At 34.6% G+C, this 15979-nt stretch overlaps 1 protein-coding gene across 1 annotated transcript; it reads right to left on the bottom strand.

Annotated features, from left to right (window-relative positions):
* Positions 1–749: 749 nt before the first annotated feature.
* Positions 750–14628, bottom strand: LOC148310570 (uncharacterized). Its single transcript, XM_088258185.1, has 5 exons — positions 14219–14628; positions 11060–11178; positions 5401–6021; positions 2413–2642; positions 750–1560 (listed from the first exon to the last, which is right to left on the bottom strand). Exons 3-5 carry the CDS (start codon positions 5884–5886, stop codon positions 984–986), a joined length of 1293 nt encoding a protein of 430 aa, XP_088114311.1. The 5' UTR covers positions 5887–6021; positions 11060–11178; positions 14219–14628; the 3' UTR covers positions 750–983.
* Between the last annotated feature and the right edge of the window lie 1351 nt (positions 14629–15979).

The following is a 15979-nucleotide window of genomic DNA, read 5'->3' as shown; positions in this document are numbered from 1 at the left end:
TGTATGCAGTGTTATTTTGATAGTTTAGATATGAATCAAGGTGATCAGCCCTCCGCTTCAGGTACCAGTCCAGGGTAATATTGAATAAATAAAGTGAAAAAATCACTTTTATTTATTTGACCCCCCCTGGGAATCAAACCTGGGACCTCTAGAACGGTAGCTGATCATGCTGACCATTACACGGAGGCGGACAATAGTGAGCCTAAGCGGCTCATTTTTAGAAATAGGTATCAAATAATGGTAGAGTGGGTTTGAACTGAAAAACTCTGACTTACACGAGTCCGCGACACTAACCACGGGACCACAACCCGACACACTTCATAGTACGTAATGCTATGTACTATATAATTGCATTTATTTTCCTAGATCTACTTACGTGATACAGGACTACACAGCACTAATCACTATTTACTGTGTCTATTTTTACAACATTTTGAGTGTGTCCAAATACTTGTTCACAAAATCTGGATATCTCCAATTACAGGAGTTATTTTCATATTATTTTTGAAATAATATGAAAATAACTCCTGTAAGCCCCGTAAATGCCCAGACTTCCATATTCTTCTTCATCTTTGATGAGATGTCAAAAAATAGTGTCTATTTTTATGTAAATCATTATTTAATATTTTTGTTACTGTGTGAGAAAAATCATAAGTAATGAATTATACATATAAATTTGAACATATGCAGTATTTATTTTATTTTTACTTAAGTTCTCCCAGTAATGAATATTTTTATTAGACTGAGGATATTTGTCATATATTTTATTTCAATAATTTATTTACAAAAATAATAAATAACAAAAGTGCTAAACATATTCAATACTGCCATTTGAATGACTAGAAAACTGAAATTCATATTAACTGCAATAAATTATCCTTTTCATGAAATAAACCTTTCTAAAATGTCATTTTTACAGGTAAAACTCCACAGACAAAAAACACATTTTTCACTATTGTTCTTCTATTTAATGTTAGTTTTATTCACAAGAAACCATGACCCGCTATGGATGCCGGGATGAATCCTTCAACGCCCTCTTTGTTCCTGACGTAAAACCACTCTGAATCCACATCGGCTTCTATGCCGTTTCCTTGAACGAGAATAACAACATCACCTTTCCTGACTGATAACGTACTAATTGCTTTCGATCCTTCGTAGTCCTTTTCCACAACTAGCAAGGTGTGACGTGAGACATACCGGACATTTGAACTCGCCTCGGTGTACTTTTGTTTCTTTTTTCTTATTGAGTATTTATTCTTGAGGTTGAAGTCGTTTGTCTTCGACGTGATCGAACTAAGGACTGAACTATCGTCGCAGTTAATGTCTTTCAACTTGGAACAACTCGAGGTTGCTTTGAGGTAGAGTTTATCGAAGGTCCTCTCTCCGTAGGCTGACATGGAGTGGGTGTAGAACTTCTGCTTGGGCCGAGGGCGGCCGCACTCCGACTTGGTGCCCCCTCGGAGCTGCTCCTTCTCACTGTCTGTCATGTTCCCACACGGCTGAGGATACAGATCCAGAGTACTTTCCCAGCACGGCGCCGCCTTCCACGGAGTCTGAGACCTGAAAACGAACATGATTTTAGAATATGCAAAATATAAACTCTAATTTAATTTATATGGTACATTCTTCTTCCTTTTATTATTCACATTCGATGGTGCATAGGGCCACTGCATTATCCTACCACCCGTACTCATTCAAGATTATATGAGTGGCTTTTACTTTATTAAAACATTTTTATTTTAAGGCATAACCTACAAAGCCTCTACTTTAAGAGGCTTGTCTACAGGTAGATAGTAAGGATAGGGAAGGCGAAAGTACACCACAAAACCCCCAACCCAATTGAAAATGAATATTTCTTGAATTTATTTTGCAATTGGCAGGAATTGAACCCGTTAAAAATGTTTAATTGAAAGTTAAATTTAAAAATAAAACAGTTGTAAAAGACCACTACAGGCGGACCTCATCTTTCGCACATTTGACTTTCCCACAATTCGCTATTTCGCACAAAAAAAATTGGTAATAATGCAAAAATGTTTTAAAAGTGTTACGTTCATGCTGAAATAAATTATTATATATGGAACACAATAAACAAATTTGGAGACGCATGGGCTGATATAAAAGAGTCAACAACGAAAGGTTCATTGAAATAACTATGCCCACAAATGATGAGTGATCACACTTGAAATAGTTCACCTAATGAACGAACTAAACCTAGATGTTAACAGTGAAGATGTTAATGAGTTGATTGAATCTCATTCTGAACCCTTGACTAATGAATTTCTAGACCAACAAGAAAATGAAAATGATATACAAATTGAAAGTGAGGTAGGAGAACCTGAAGAAATCATCAAAACCACAAAGTTAATTCCAATTCCATGAATGATGTGTTCTTAGTGAGGTTAGTTAGGTTACCTCTGATGTGAAGGCAGTATCCCCAGTGGAAGACAAGATGCATAGAGGACGTAGCCCTCCTCTCCGTGGGGAGTTTGCACATAGAGCCACTGCTGGTTCTTGAACACCGCATTCACCACCATCCCCAGAGACAGAGAGAGCTCCTTCTGCTGACTCCCGTTCCTCGTCTGGTACAGTATGCTTGGATATGTCACCACAACCGGGATGTTTCCGGGGTTTTCTATGCTAGCCTATAACGACAATTCAACGAGATTAATTTTATTTGTTTAACAAAATTTTATACTGAAAAATATTGTTAGTAAAACAACTGCTTAGATAAAACTCTCATTAATGTTATATTTGAAACATTTACTTAGTGGTCAGACATTGTAAGAAAATGTTACTAATCTTAGTATATAATCAATCTGAGATTTCAATCTACCAGTTTTATTTGTCAGAACAACTACTACACCAGCCTTTAAGCAACACTATACATTGGTACCGTAGAACAGGGCTACTTGAACTTTGATGTGTTACTTGAGCCCAGTATAAAAAAAGATTTAAATCTGTATTAGGTCTACAATAATGAACGTATAGACATGATTCATTATTTTCCTGACAGGTGACACTTATTTTCACGGTACTTCGATCAATACCACAATCTAAATATTTTTTTTGTACTGGGCTCAAGTAACACATCAAGGTTCAAGTAGCCCCTTTCTACAGTAGGGTAGACTGGGTACGGTTGAAACAATTTTGCTTATATTGTCCATAGTATTGTTCTTTACAAGTCAAGCGATGATGAAGATGCATTAAATACAAGAGCGTGTTTCTGTCTACTAATGGGAAGTATAATTTCAGTACCCGGTGTGTTATTTTTAGTGGCAGATCAAATTTAAAAAATATATCCGATTTGTTTCTACCGTCCCCATACCAGGGGCAGTTGAAACAGTGATTGGGGTCAGTTGAAACACACGCAAATAAATCAATATTTATATTGTAAGACGTTTTATTCATTATTTATTTTTGTGTTATAAATAATTATGGCACCGCATGACAATATTAATCAGTCTACAGATATGTAATGAACAAAAACAACTAAAAACAATGGCATTAAAAAAAAAAACAAATCGAACGAAAATAATCTGTGAATAAACTAAAAGGAAACACTTCTGTCATTTTGATTAGTCATAAATCAAGCGGAAATCTAGCTTTGGGATCATTCCGAGTCGCAATTGTGGCAAACATAGCTAAGACCACCTTTTGTGCAGTCTTCTTGAGCCCACAGTTTACAAGTGGTGCACTGTATCCACTTTTCACCGGATCTGCTCTCTGAATACAGTGACAGACAAACAAGACAATAGCACTCGTCCTCTTTTGATGATGATTCCTGTTGCGTATTATGATTATTTTTTCCTTTAACGATCCTTCTACTTTTTCCTCCATCCAATCTTTTCTTCACTTACTTAGTTTTCATACGTTTCAACCTTATTTCTTGCTCCTTTCTTATCTCTTCTTTCTCTGTTTTTTTTATTAGCAAGTGTTTTGCAAGCTCCTGCTCTTGCTCTTTATTAAAAACTTCATTGTGGGATTCATATCCCATTTTCTTCTTCACCAGATGCATCTCGCTTTCGTATATATCTAATGAGCGAACAGTGGTTTAATCCATGCTTTTCCGACGCTTTTCGCAGTGAATCTCTTGCTTCAACCTCCTCATCAGCGTATGTATACCTCGACAAGTCGACCTCTCCTCTCGAAGTCTTTCTTACGCGTACTCTCGGCATCTAGAAAACAGGAAAACTGAAAAAATATATTGTTTCAACCGTACCCACAAAAAATGTTTCAACCGTCCCCAACCCCTCCTTTAGGTGGAAAACAGAAAATAGCAATGTTAACAATAATGGCACATTAAAACTAATCACCATATCGTGTTCTACAAGCTTCATTTCAAACACGAAATCATACTCAATAATATCGTTTCAATAGAAACCGTAATAAAAGGAAAATTCTCAGATCAAAAATACTTACTTTTGGTTATCAAAATACAATAGGACCTCCTACAAGCAACTGCACAGTGCGGCGAGCGATGCAAAACTGATATTTGTGTTTGAACTTGTTGTCCACTTTGTTCGTCCCTTGGACCCTTCACCCTACCGCATACGGTTTGCAAGATATTTGCTCTGTTTCAACCGTCCTTTGTTTCAACCGTACCCAGTCTACCCTACTATACCACTATTCACACAAACAAAATACTAATCACACGCATTATTAATTTGTCCAATACAATACCTTTAGGTGTGAGCAAAAATATCAATGGTCGTTTGTTTTTTTGACATTTAAATAGGATTAAGGATACAGTTTTCAATGTATTGTATCATTTGAATCGTATTTTATGATATATAAATAAAATTATTTATTTCAAGATTTTTATTGCTACTCCAACATCATACATGAAGAAGTTTTTATAAATATGGGAATATGGAATTCAAAGTATTAACAAAGCTTACGACTTATTGGCTAGTTTAAAAGATCAATACAGAAAAATCATTTATGAAAAAAAGATTTAGACAATTTTTTTTTGTGAAATACATGACTGATTTCATTAATAATTTTCTTAAAATGGTAATAAAAAAATGCTTGTTTGAAAAATAAATATATGGCTGCACAAAACATGCACTTAATAGTAAAAAAAAAATTAACAGATAACCAAGATTAACCCTTACTGGTCCAATGTCGAATCTCATTCGACATAGATTTTTTCCTCTTAAGTCTCATGACGGATGTTATTCGACATTCTTTTCATCATTAGTAATATTTATTTAAATTCCAAGCTTACATTTTTGTCACTCGTATCTATTACAAGAGTATGTGGAGCAGAGGACAAAAGATTTTTTCGAATTGGAAGGTAACTGTCTACCTAGATAATTTTTATTATTTTTGGAGGACCGGAAAGGGTTGAGAAATACATTTGAAATATAATGGTAACACAAAGTCTCAACTTAAATTTACCTCTGCTAGGAAGAAGTCGATGTCTTTAATTTCGTATCCAAAATTTTGCTGTCTCTCTGCATTCCTGCTCTTTCTTCTCCGATGGCGGTGTCTTCGAGACGAAGCACTGCTCTCGAACCCTGCTCCATTGTCCGTCCACCCGTCATGCTGATTTGGACTAACATTTCTACTTCTTGTAACGCGTTGCGTACTTTCCGATGAATAGCCGATGGATCTGTTTTGCTTGGCGTTTCTTCCTATGATTCTCTCCCCGACTTTGGGATATTTCGGATCATTATCAAAGTAGTCTCTGTCTTTTTTCCTGTCGAAATTTTTGCTCTTGTAACGTTTGACAAAAGCCTCGGGGCTTCTGGAGCTGTCGGTCAGCTGGCTGCACGGGTTGTATTGCACGTCTGATCGTTCTCTCAACACCCAGGTTAGGGAGACTTTGGAGCGATGCCGTCCTGTTAGGATGGATGTCTTTTGTCCCATTTCTGTCGGTATCATGGGGTGTACTGATTCTGTTGGACGAGGTATCACGGACTCCTGAACAGGAGGGTCATCTTCCTCGGGATCCTGAAGAACGGCGTTGCAAGTCGATAAGAGGTCGAGGTTTGCGAGAGCTCGCCTGGTCGCTTCGATCTGTTGAAAATGTAACATAAATATATTATCAACTGATTTATTTTAAGTATGTACTATTATAAATTTATTAAGGCCAGCATTCGCAGCAGTTAATTCGTAACTCAATTTTCTCTAAATCCAGGAAACATTTAAAGTAATTGATTTTTTTCTTAAAACACCGTTTTTGTATTAAAAATGAAATTTTTTCGAAATAATTATATAGTTTTGAAAAGAAAAGAGTTATTGAAAGGTAAGGAGTTCATAAAATATATAAAAAATATTTTCTATAAGTATATATATTCTAAAAACAAAAAAATATCCAATTCTTAAAATAAATTGGGCGTAAATACTAGACATGTGACCTCTCCGGTGGTCTCCGGTGGAATAATTGCGACTTAACGAATGCTAGGCTTTAATTAAAAATTGTCCTCTTCAAAGATCTCTTCCTACCCCTGCGGAGAAGCAGTGCAAAAGCAAAAGAAAAAATCTCAAGAGATGCAATGCTTGCAAATCGCGTAAAATGCATTCATTGCCTGTGTGGGAGTATATTAAAATCAAGGTTTTCGCGTTATTTAAATGACTTCATAGTTCCGAGATCGACAGAAACAAGTTCGGAAATGTTTTAATATTTGTTTTAATGGATTCGTTTTTTTTACACCATTTTCCTCATTCGTAATAAATTAAGTGAGTGAAGTAAATAAATAAATGGTAAACCACTTTACTAAACTATTGAGAGTGACAATATTTTAAGTATTAAGTGCAGACAAATAAAAACACAAAAAATCGTGGAAATAAGATTCCTTGACTAAAAAATGAGAACGAAATTATTTCAAATAAAATTACATTTTATATTTTTTTGTACATCTGTGGAATGTACGAATTGAAAAGATTGAAATACCTAGCGTAATTACGTTATTTTATTAAATATCTACTAGCTGTACATGGTTACGCTTTACTGTGGCTTAGCCTGGTTAAATAATAATAAAACAAAGAACACATTTTTAAATAGTTAATTTCACGATGAAAATATAAAATAACAATGCAATACAAAAAACATTAAAAAAGGGATAGCGGCTGTCAAGAAGCACGCTGTCCACCATTAACAATGTTTATTATTGCGTGTATTGCTATTACATTCAACAGACGACGCTGCCATCGCGGTCTAAAAAAAAAACAGGTTTATCTGTTAGGTGAATATAAAAACATACGCATATTCCAATGCCATGTTAATGCTAATCAAAATTTAAAATAAATCGGTAAATAATTTAAGGAGATTTATGATTTTGAACAAACGAATAGTTATTTTTTTATCTATATAAATTGATATATTTCTTAACTGTTTTGTAAGCTGTTGTAGATACCTACATACTTCATACAACGCATATAAAAATGCAAGAGTAATCGACAAGTAATGGCTCCAAGTAGGTAGGAATTGTAATAGACAATAATTGTTTTATCGCGAACTATTAGTATACATTCCCACTCGGTATTAAACGCTTCCACGAAATATGGACCCGGGAAACAGGAATATCGTGTACACAATTACCGTTTTTGTAGGAATACGCAATGTTTAGCCATAATTGGTACAAAATGGGAGGACGAGATTGCTCCGCAAAAAGTTATGCAGCTGATCCATAGAAAGGTATGTTAATTTCAAGAAAAAACATCGATTTTTTGTGGAATAATGTACCTACCAGAGCTGAACTTGCACACAAACTGAGATATTTTTAAACTTTTTTGTTTTTGTTTTTTTTTTTTAATAACATAAATTTTATAGATTTATTTAAATCACAATTTTAAACATATTTAAAACAATTACTTGCAAAGACCCACCAAGTCACCTTGTGTGTCTTGTCGGTGGAGTTCTTTTTTAATATATTTTTTATTGTTTCTATCGATTTTTACCTAATATACACACAAAAAAGAGAGATAAGTTAAGAACATAAACATTTTACAATTTTCATAAAATTAACTCTTGGCCATTCATTCAATCATTCCTTTATTTTGCCTTTGTTCCATATTTTATTTTGACCTCTAACATCCGTCGGCAACAAATTAAAAATGTTCAGAACGATATACTTATTGCTGTGTTGGACTCCCATATTTATTGTTAATTCTTGGGACTATCAAACCTTATCGCTCACTCCTTTCAAGAACGTCATAAATCAAAAAACTTGATTTTTCAGGAGAACGTTTTTAAAGTTCAAACATAAAATACAATGTATTAAAAATAAATATCAAGCCACTTATTTAACTTTTTACTGTGCAATAGATCTTTTTAGGTAAAACCTGAATATTTTTTCTCCATTTGAAAAATATTGAGTATATTTAAAAAAAAAATTAAACAATACCTTTTCTTCAAAATGCAAAAACCACACTTTCTGCCCTGTAGCGGGTAAATATTAAGTTGAAAATTTGCCACTTTTGCTGGGATATAGTACATTTTCTGGGCATTACGAAAACATGCACAACTCAAAATTGGCGATTTTTGATTTATGACGTTCTTGAAAGGAGTGAGCGCTTTGTTTTGTGAAAATCGTGTATCATGGTTGTCTACTAAAATATTTCGATACTGATATTTAATTTATTGCTTTTTGATTATTATTTATTCACCGTCCAAAAACACCTTTCTAAAACAGAATTATAAAATTGCAAAACCAAATTATTATTATTATAGTGACTGTTTTAAAAGGGATGCTGATTTCAGTACGTCAATTGAGAGGTGCACAAAAATTACACATTGAAACTCAAGGGCAACGCCCCCCTAACCCCTGGCACTTCTTAACTTCTTAATTAAAAAAAATAATATTATCTGTTTCTTAATTAATTTATTTTGTATGACTATTTCGTAAATCAATTATAACCCTTATCCGCACCCAATGGCGCATAGAGAACTGAATCATATTGAAGCAGTATCATCTTGATTAAAAGAAGGATGTTCACTCCTGCGTTTCAGGGACCAGTCCAGGGTGTAAGATCACTTGTATTTATTTTCACCTCCCCCCTCCTGGGATCGAGCCCGGGACTTCCAGCACGGTAGCTAAATACGCTAACCATTACACCACGGAGGCGGATGTAAATCATTTACTGATTGAAAGATTTAAAAAAAATTCTTTTACATTTAAAAAAAATATATTTAGAATTAAATCATGTACATTCTTCAATCTTCAAACCCTCATTCCCACCCGATGATGCATAGGGTACTGAATCATATAATAAACACAGTGTTATCTTAAGATCAATCGTTAACACATGAATGAAAGGTGATAAGCCCTCCGCTTCAGGGTGATATTGAATAAATATTAAAGTGAAAAATCACTTTTATTTAACCTCCCCTGGGAATCGAACCCGGGACCTCCAGTACGGTAGCCAAGAATGCTAACCATTACACTATGGAGGCGGACATGTACAGCCTTATTATCCTAAACTAAAAAGTTATTTAAAATAGCAATTTCCATAAAAAAAAAATACATATACACAAAGGGCTTAGTCCTCAAGTTTTATTTTATACGTTTTAATTACTATACTCCTGTTTCGTAAGTCAACAAAATTCGAAGTTTATATTTTTAATACAATTCGTTTTACCATTTATCATAAATTTAAAGCCTCGTTAATGATAATATGCCACGTACCACGATCATTTCTTTTTAAGATGAACGATTATTACCGTTGTAAATCGACTTGTGTTCCAATACTTCGAGGAGTACATTAAATCGTTCATATTATGTTCTTGTAGGGATATTAACAAAATGGAGTAAATGTCTCAGTACCTCCGGATTAAGCTCTATAATAATATTTACACAAGTAATTTGTTGCATTTAACAAGATAAGGAGACACTTTATTCTTTATCTATAATCGTAAAAATGTTATGTAATTATTATCGCTCTCTTGGGTACAAAATTTGCATAAGATTGATAATTATTTTTTTCCACGAACGCGATGAAATATCCTATACACCCGCACTTTTGGTGGGCACCAAAATTCCGATTTTCCATGAATTGAATTATCAGATTTTCCATAAATCAAGTGCAATTAGTAACCAATGTTCCTACTTGCACACAATTTATGGAAATCTGGATACGAAAATCTCAATTGATTCATTTATTTAAAATATGTGCCGTGAAATTTGCTGGTATTTTTGAAAATCCGAATGTACCATTTGTATATATTTTTGATAAGCGTCATCTCCATCTGCGATAAATTCTGACGGTAGGTCATTTAGATATCTACAGACGAAAAACACCGTGAAACCCATCTCAAAAAACAAAGTCTATAATAATTTTTAATCATTTATTTTATATATAAAACTCCTTCCAACTCTTTTTTTTCAAAACTATGTATTTATTTCGAGTAAAAACTTATTTTTTCAATACATAAACGGTATTTTAAGCAAAAAATTCAATCACGTGGTTTATAAAAGTTATTGAAAGGTAAGCAGTTAAAAAAAAACAATGTGTAGAATACACATTGATTTTTTTAAATGTACTGGATTTAAAATTTTTATTTTTTATATTCCAATACATGTTCTAAAAAAATTCAGCGTGGGACGTCTCGTCCAGCCCTCAGCGCGATCGAACGCAATGTAATTTGACCGCCCAAGATCTCGGCCTTAAAGGGAAAGCAGTCAAAAACGCAATTCTGTCATGTCACTCATCTTCTGTATATCATTGTGCCATTGTGTCATTTATGCCAAGAAAGCAACTGGGAGTTGCTTTCTTGTGTAATGTTGTGTAATGAGTGATTCTCAAATGCATATGTGAGGATTGATTTAGCATATAGTTGTTTGACTGTCAAGTGTAAGTTGCAATTTGTTGCCTCTGTATTGAGCACTGGAGAAGATGGACCCCAAGTATTCTACGATAGAGACCTTGGGAAAACAAAAGAGGAGTCGGAAAACCCCAAAAGAGATGGTCCGACGACATAGTCACTGTGGGGGGTAAAAACTGGCTGCAAGCAGCAAGCAACTGGAGGAAATGAAAAGAAGGGGAAGAGGCCTATATCCAGCAGTGGAGGTCGGAGGGCTCATAAAGAAGAGAAAGAAGAAGATTGAGCACTTACTTCGGAATCGAGCGTGGGTGAAGGGCTCGGGTCTCGCTGGATTCCTCTGGGCGCACCCCGGCCGCGGCCCTCGCAGACCTCTCCATAGGGGGGCGGAGGCTCGCAGGGTCCTACAGAACCTGTCATACAAAAACCATTCTTTTATTTACGGCTAATGTTTTTAAAAATATCAACATATGCACAATAACAATTAAGAATACACTAATAAAGATCATCACTTACAATAATCATCACTATCATACAATAGATTTTCAAAACAATTCGTCAATTATATACTAGAAAGAAATCTGGAAAGACTACCAGACTGGTGCAATAAAAATGAACTATCTAAACTCACAAAAATGCCAAATTATGAGATTCTATAAAAAACAAGAAACGAATACTTTTTAATTACTCGATCAACCAAGTATACCATGAATCAGCATTAGAAATATAATATCTAGGTATTTTAACCTTCGGACACCAAACTCAGCTTTCTATCGCACATAAACAAAATAACCAACAAAAGTATGAGAATGCTCAGTTTCGTTAAAAGAACTAGAAAAGACTTCGATTGTATAAATACACTCAAACTCCTATATAAACGTTAGTAAAGAGTCAATCGGAACAAAGAATACACTAATAAATATAATTAGAGCAACATATCGATATTGTACACCAGCAGGGTATCGATTCAACTCCTTAAAAGGAAGATGGATGCACAGGCTTATCATCAAGGATATAGCAAAATGGATAAACAGAGGACATGGTGCTGTTACTTTTCAGATGACGTAATGATAGCTTTTTAGAAACGTCTGGGACATCTATTTATCATTAGAATTCTAACTGTCTATGGAACCTCATCCCTTAGTTTTTCCCTCTACCTCCTTCCCCAAACTATCTTTTTCCTTTGACTTTCTTATTATAACCAATTTGTACAATAATGTATGATTTTTTAATGTTCAAGTAGGTACTATCTACTCTCTGGTTGCAAACAGCTATATAAGGTGCCAAACGTTATGACCAATATCACTAGTCTGTTTTTGGTTGGTTGGAAGACATTGATTTTTAGCAATAAGCCCGCCAATGTACTTATTTATTTTCTGTACGTGAAGTTGAAATAAATAAATAAATATCTGTTTGGAGCATTGCTCCAAAAAATACAAAAGGCACCGACCGTAGGATGCTCATACTGCCCATTAGAGAGATAGATATCGCGGAGCACACCCTGTTTCAGTGTGGAAGATGGAAGATGGAACCAGGAGCGAGGTGAGCTGGTCACACTCTTGGGTGGTGAGATTGCCGAGGATACGCTCATATACCGTTTGCTGAAGTCGCAGGACTCATGGAGCTATGCAGAGAGATACATGGAGAGGGTGATTGGAACAAAGGAGGAAGATAGGACAGACTTTGACCGCAAGGTGGGAACCGGGCTGTAAAGAGCAAATGGGATTTTAGCCGGTAGAAGTCCAGCACTGCCTATGAGGTGTCCATGTTTTTTTAGATGGGAATTGCATTTCTTATTTACCTTGCTTATTATATACAAGGTTTATAGATCATTAAGTGGATTTTTTTCTTCAATTTGAAAAAAATGATGTTTTATTTTAATCTGTGCTGGAAACAGGAGAGATAATCTAGTGTGGGCCAATCAGGAACTTCTCAGCATTTTCTCATTGCTGGGAGAACCACGTAAAACTCCTCAGGAGAAGACGGACTGTTGACTGTCATCAGCAGACCTTCCGTTCCACTAGAAGAGGGTTCGGCATTTTGTGTCCTGGCTTGGTTTATGGTACCATGGTATACATGATGGAATCCCCCCCCCCTCCCACCATAAAAAACAACAAAAAATGTATCGATTACATATGAAAGTTATCATTTTACATACATAGTGTAGCGGGGGCATGCGGTGAATGTTTGAAAAGGGGATAATAATAACATCTGTTGCCTTTTGTTATGCTGACAATGCTGTGTTTCTTGCCGATAGTAGAGAAGATCTGCAGGAAATGGCGTCAAAGGTTTATTTATAATGTGTGCAAGGAATGTGATTGGCTGATGAATGTTGACAAATCCAATGTCATGGTTTTTGTATTTTTGTAAGAGATGAATGTAGATCTGGGTGTAAAATAATACTAAATGGAGAGGTTTTGGAATAGGTAGATGATTTCGTATATTTAGGAAGAATGTTTTCTAGGGATGGAAAGATTGATAAAGATATAGAAAGAAGAGTGAATCCTGGGAACATAGTGAATGGTGCAATGAAATCAGTTACTATTCATAAAAACCTATCAGCGAAAGTTAAACTAGAGTCCTGGTTTCAACCCTAATGTATGGCTTCCCTGCTTTACTTCTAAAGTATGGAGTTGGAAAAAGAAAAGTAGACTGAAAGCAGTTGAAATAGGATCTTTGAGACTAATGTGCGGTAAAAAGATCTATGATAGATGTTCGGATAACGAAAGATAAAGAATATAAGGCTGAGATAAGCATTATCGATAAAAAATTTTAAAAGGTGTATTGAGATGGATAGTTAGTTTTTAAATAAGGTACGCATACGAATATTCTATTTATGCTTTTGCATATATTTTTAAAATACCAATTGTAGGTAAAACTTTTGCATTACTTCGAAAAAAAATCAACTCATACAGGCAGTGGCGGTACTTCCCTAGAAGCCCAAAAGCCCTAACAACTCCAAATAAAAATGACTAAATCTAGACCAAATGATTAAAAATAAATAATTTATGTATGATTGTTTTTAAATTATCAAGCTCTTATATGATTATTAAACACTATGCATGCCATTATATGGTGATGGTACTTATTGGTGATGGTTGATATCTGAGGAAGATATTTTACTATAGTGATCATTTTCTTTATTTAAAGGTGATGGCTATACCTTACAAAAGTTACATATATGCATATTTTTACAATGATTACAATACATTGTTTATATTTATAATACTTTCTGAGTGCTTACTAAACTGGGAATGATGAGGTGAAGAAATTATAGGTGCATCATATATTCACGAATGTGAAAAATAATGGGCTTGCCTTACTGGTAAACCCTAGGCACGCCACTGCATACAGGCAACCTTTCAACTTCAACTTTTCAGGCAGTCACATTCAAGAAATCATATTGAATAAAAATCAATTGTTCTATAATATAAAAAAAATGGGAAAAATTACCTTTGTTTTCCTTAATAAATTTCCTTTTACAGCATCGTCCTAATTTCAACTTTAAAAAATGTGTAATGATAACTACATTTTCTCATACTACTGATTTATCACTTTAAACATTGTATTTATAATTATTTTTCAGACTAGAATTATATCACAGATGTTTTTCTGATGCTTATTATCTTTTTTCTAATTACCATAAATTTTGTCACAAAACTACGATTCCCGCACAAAATTTTAAAATTAAAAAAAATCGTTTCACTTTTTTTCCATAATAACGATGTTTACACTTTTGACGAAACACGATTTCTATGAAACAATAAAAAGTGCCTAATTTCGAGTGTTCGATTTTCGAGAGGTGAATTTTCAAATGAAGGTGAGTTCACACGTCCGCCCGCGATCCGAATCTTGCTCAGACTGTGCGGTAGGTACCTACCCGAGTACCTGGATTATGTTTGTGTGATGTAGTCATACCTGCCCCGAGCACAGGTGTTCGCCGTGGCGCGCGTGATCTATGCTTTTTACCCGTTGATCGTGTGAAAAAGTTCCCGGCACAGCTTTTAATTCACATACCTAAGTAAATTATGACGATGGCAATGTCTGTTATACGCCTACATAAATATTAAATTTATTATACAAACGTAGGTAGGCATTACACGAGAAATAGTGCGCCCTCTAATAAATTTCGAGTAATATGAAATATGAGGCATTGATTCATCCTAATAGGCCATTAGAAATTTTGTTCTTTGATCCTACCTCTTTCGTCGCAACTCCTTAAGTAATTTTCATTATTTTACTGTTAAAATTGTGTCGGGTTGCAGTCCCGTGGTTAGTGTCGCAGACGCTCGAGTCAGAGTTTCTAGGTTCGAACCCACTGTACCACAATTATCAAATTACCTATCACCTATTTTTAATAATGACTCCCTTATATTCACAGAAATAGTATTAAATTTAAGTATTTTTGTAAATAACAAAAACATAAGTTTTTCTCTTTTTTTTAAAAAAAAACACAACTACGAAGTTATTTTTTAAATAATTATTAAACTAAACCTCTTTAAGTATACGATTTTAGAAAGGTCTTTGTAGCTCTTCTCCATTCTTAATAGCTCGTTTTCGGTTGCTTTAAAAGATTTTTGTCATATATAGATATCCGTTTTTAATGCTCTTTATCTGCGATACAATAAAACTGTTTTACGTACTCAATATCTAGAATACAATCAGCGCCGGATCTACATTATTTGGCGCCTTGTCCACAAAGTGTTAATGGCGCCTAACCTATCATAAAAGAAACGTTGGCAAGGAGCAAAGGAGTATTTTATTAATCACGAATCTTATCCACAACAGCAAACGACCTAATAAACAAAAAAGGTCCATAGGAAATCTGAATGTTACATTCTTCTTTAAAAATTCTTGGAGACCTTTTTTAGACCGTCCTCCGAAATTTTTTGTTGGTGGCGAGGAAGAGATAGATTTTTTTATGAATCAAAACTACCAAAAATGATATGGAGATATTTTGATATTTATAGCGAGTAAAAGAATTAATGGAAGATCTGGAACTAGCGCCTGTTTTAAATATCAGCGCCTGATTTAACAGTTCCCTATACTATAGGGCCTATAGTGTAGTCCCTATAGTAGTAGTAGTCCCTATTTAAATCCGGTTCTGGATACAATGTAGTTGTTTTCAGTTCCCAGATCCCCGATATTATGAAACCATTTTAATGGCTAAACTTACAATGCAATGAAGAAGTTAATAGCAATAGTAAATACCTA

Source organism: Brachycentrus maculatus, unplaced genomic scaffold, assembly GCF_059751285.1.
Source record: "Brachycentrus maculatus isolate JH-2025_06_01 unplaced genomic scaffold, ASM5975128v1 h1tg000091l, whole genome shotgun sequence".
Lineage (NCBI taxonomy): Eukaryota > Metazoa > Arthropoda > Insecta > Trichoptera > Brachycentridae > Brachycentrus > Brachycentrus maculatus.
This window is presented reverse-complemented; position numbering and strand designations above follow the sequence as displayed.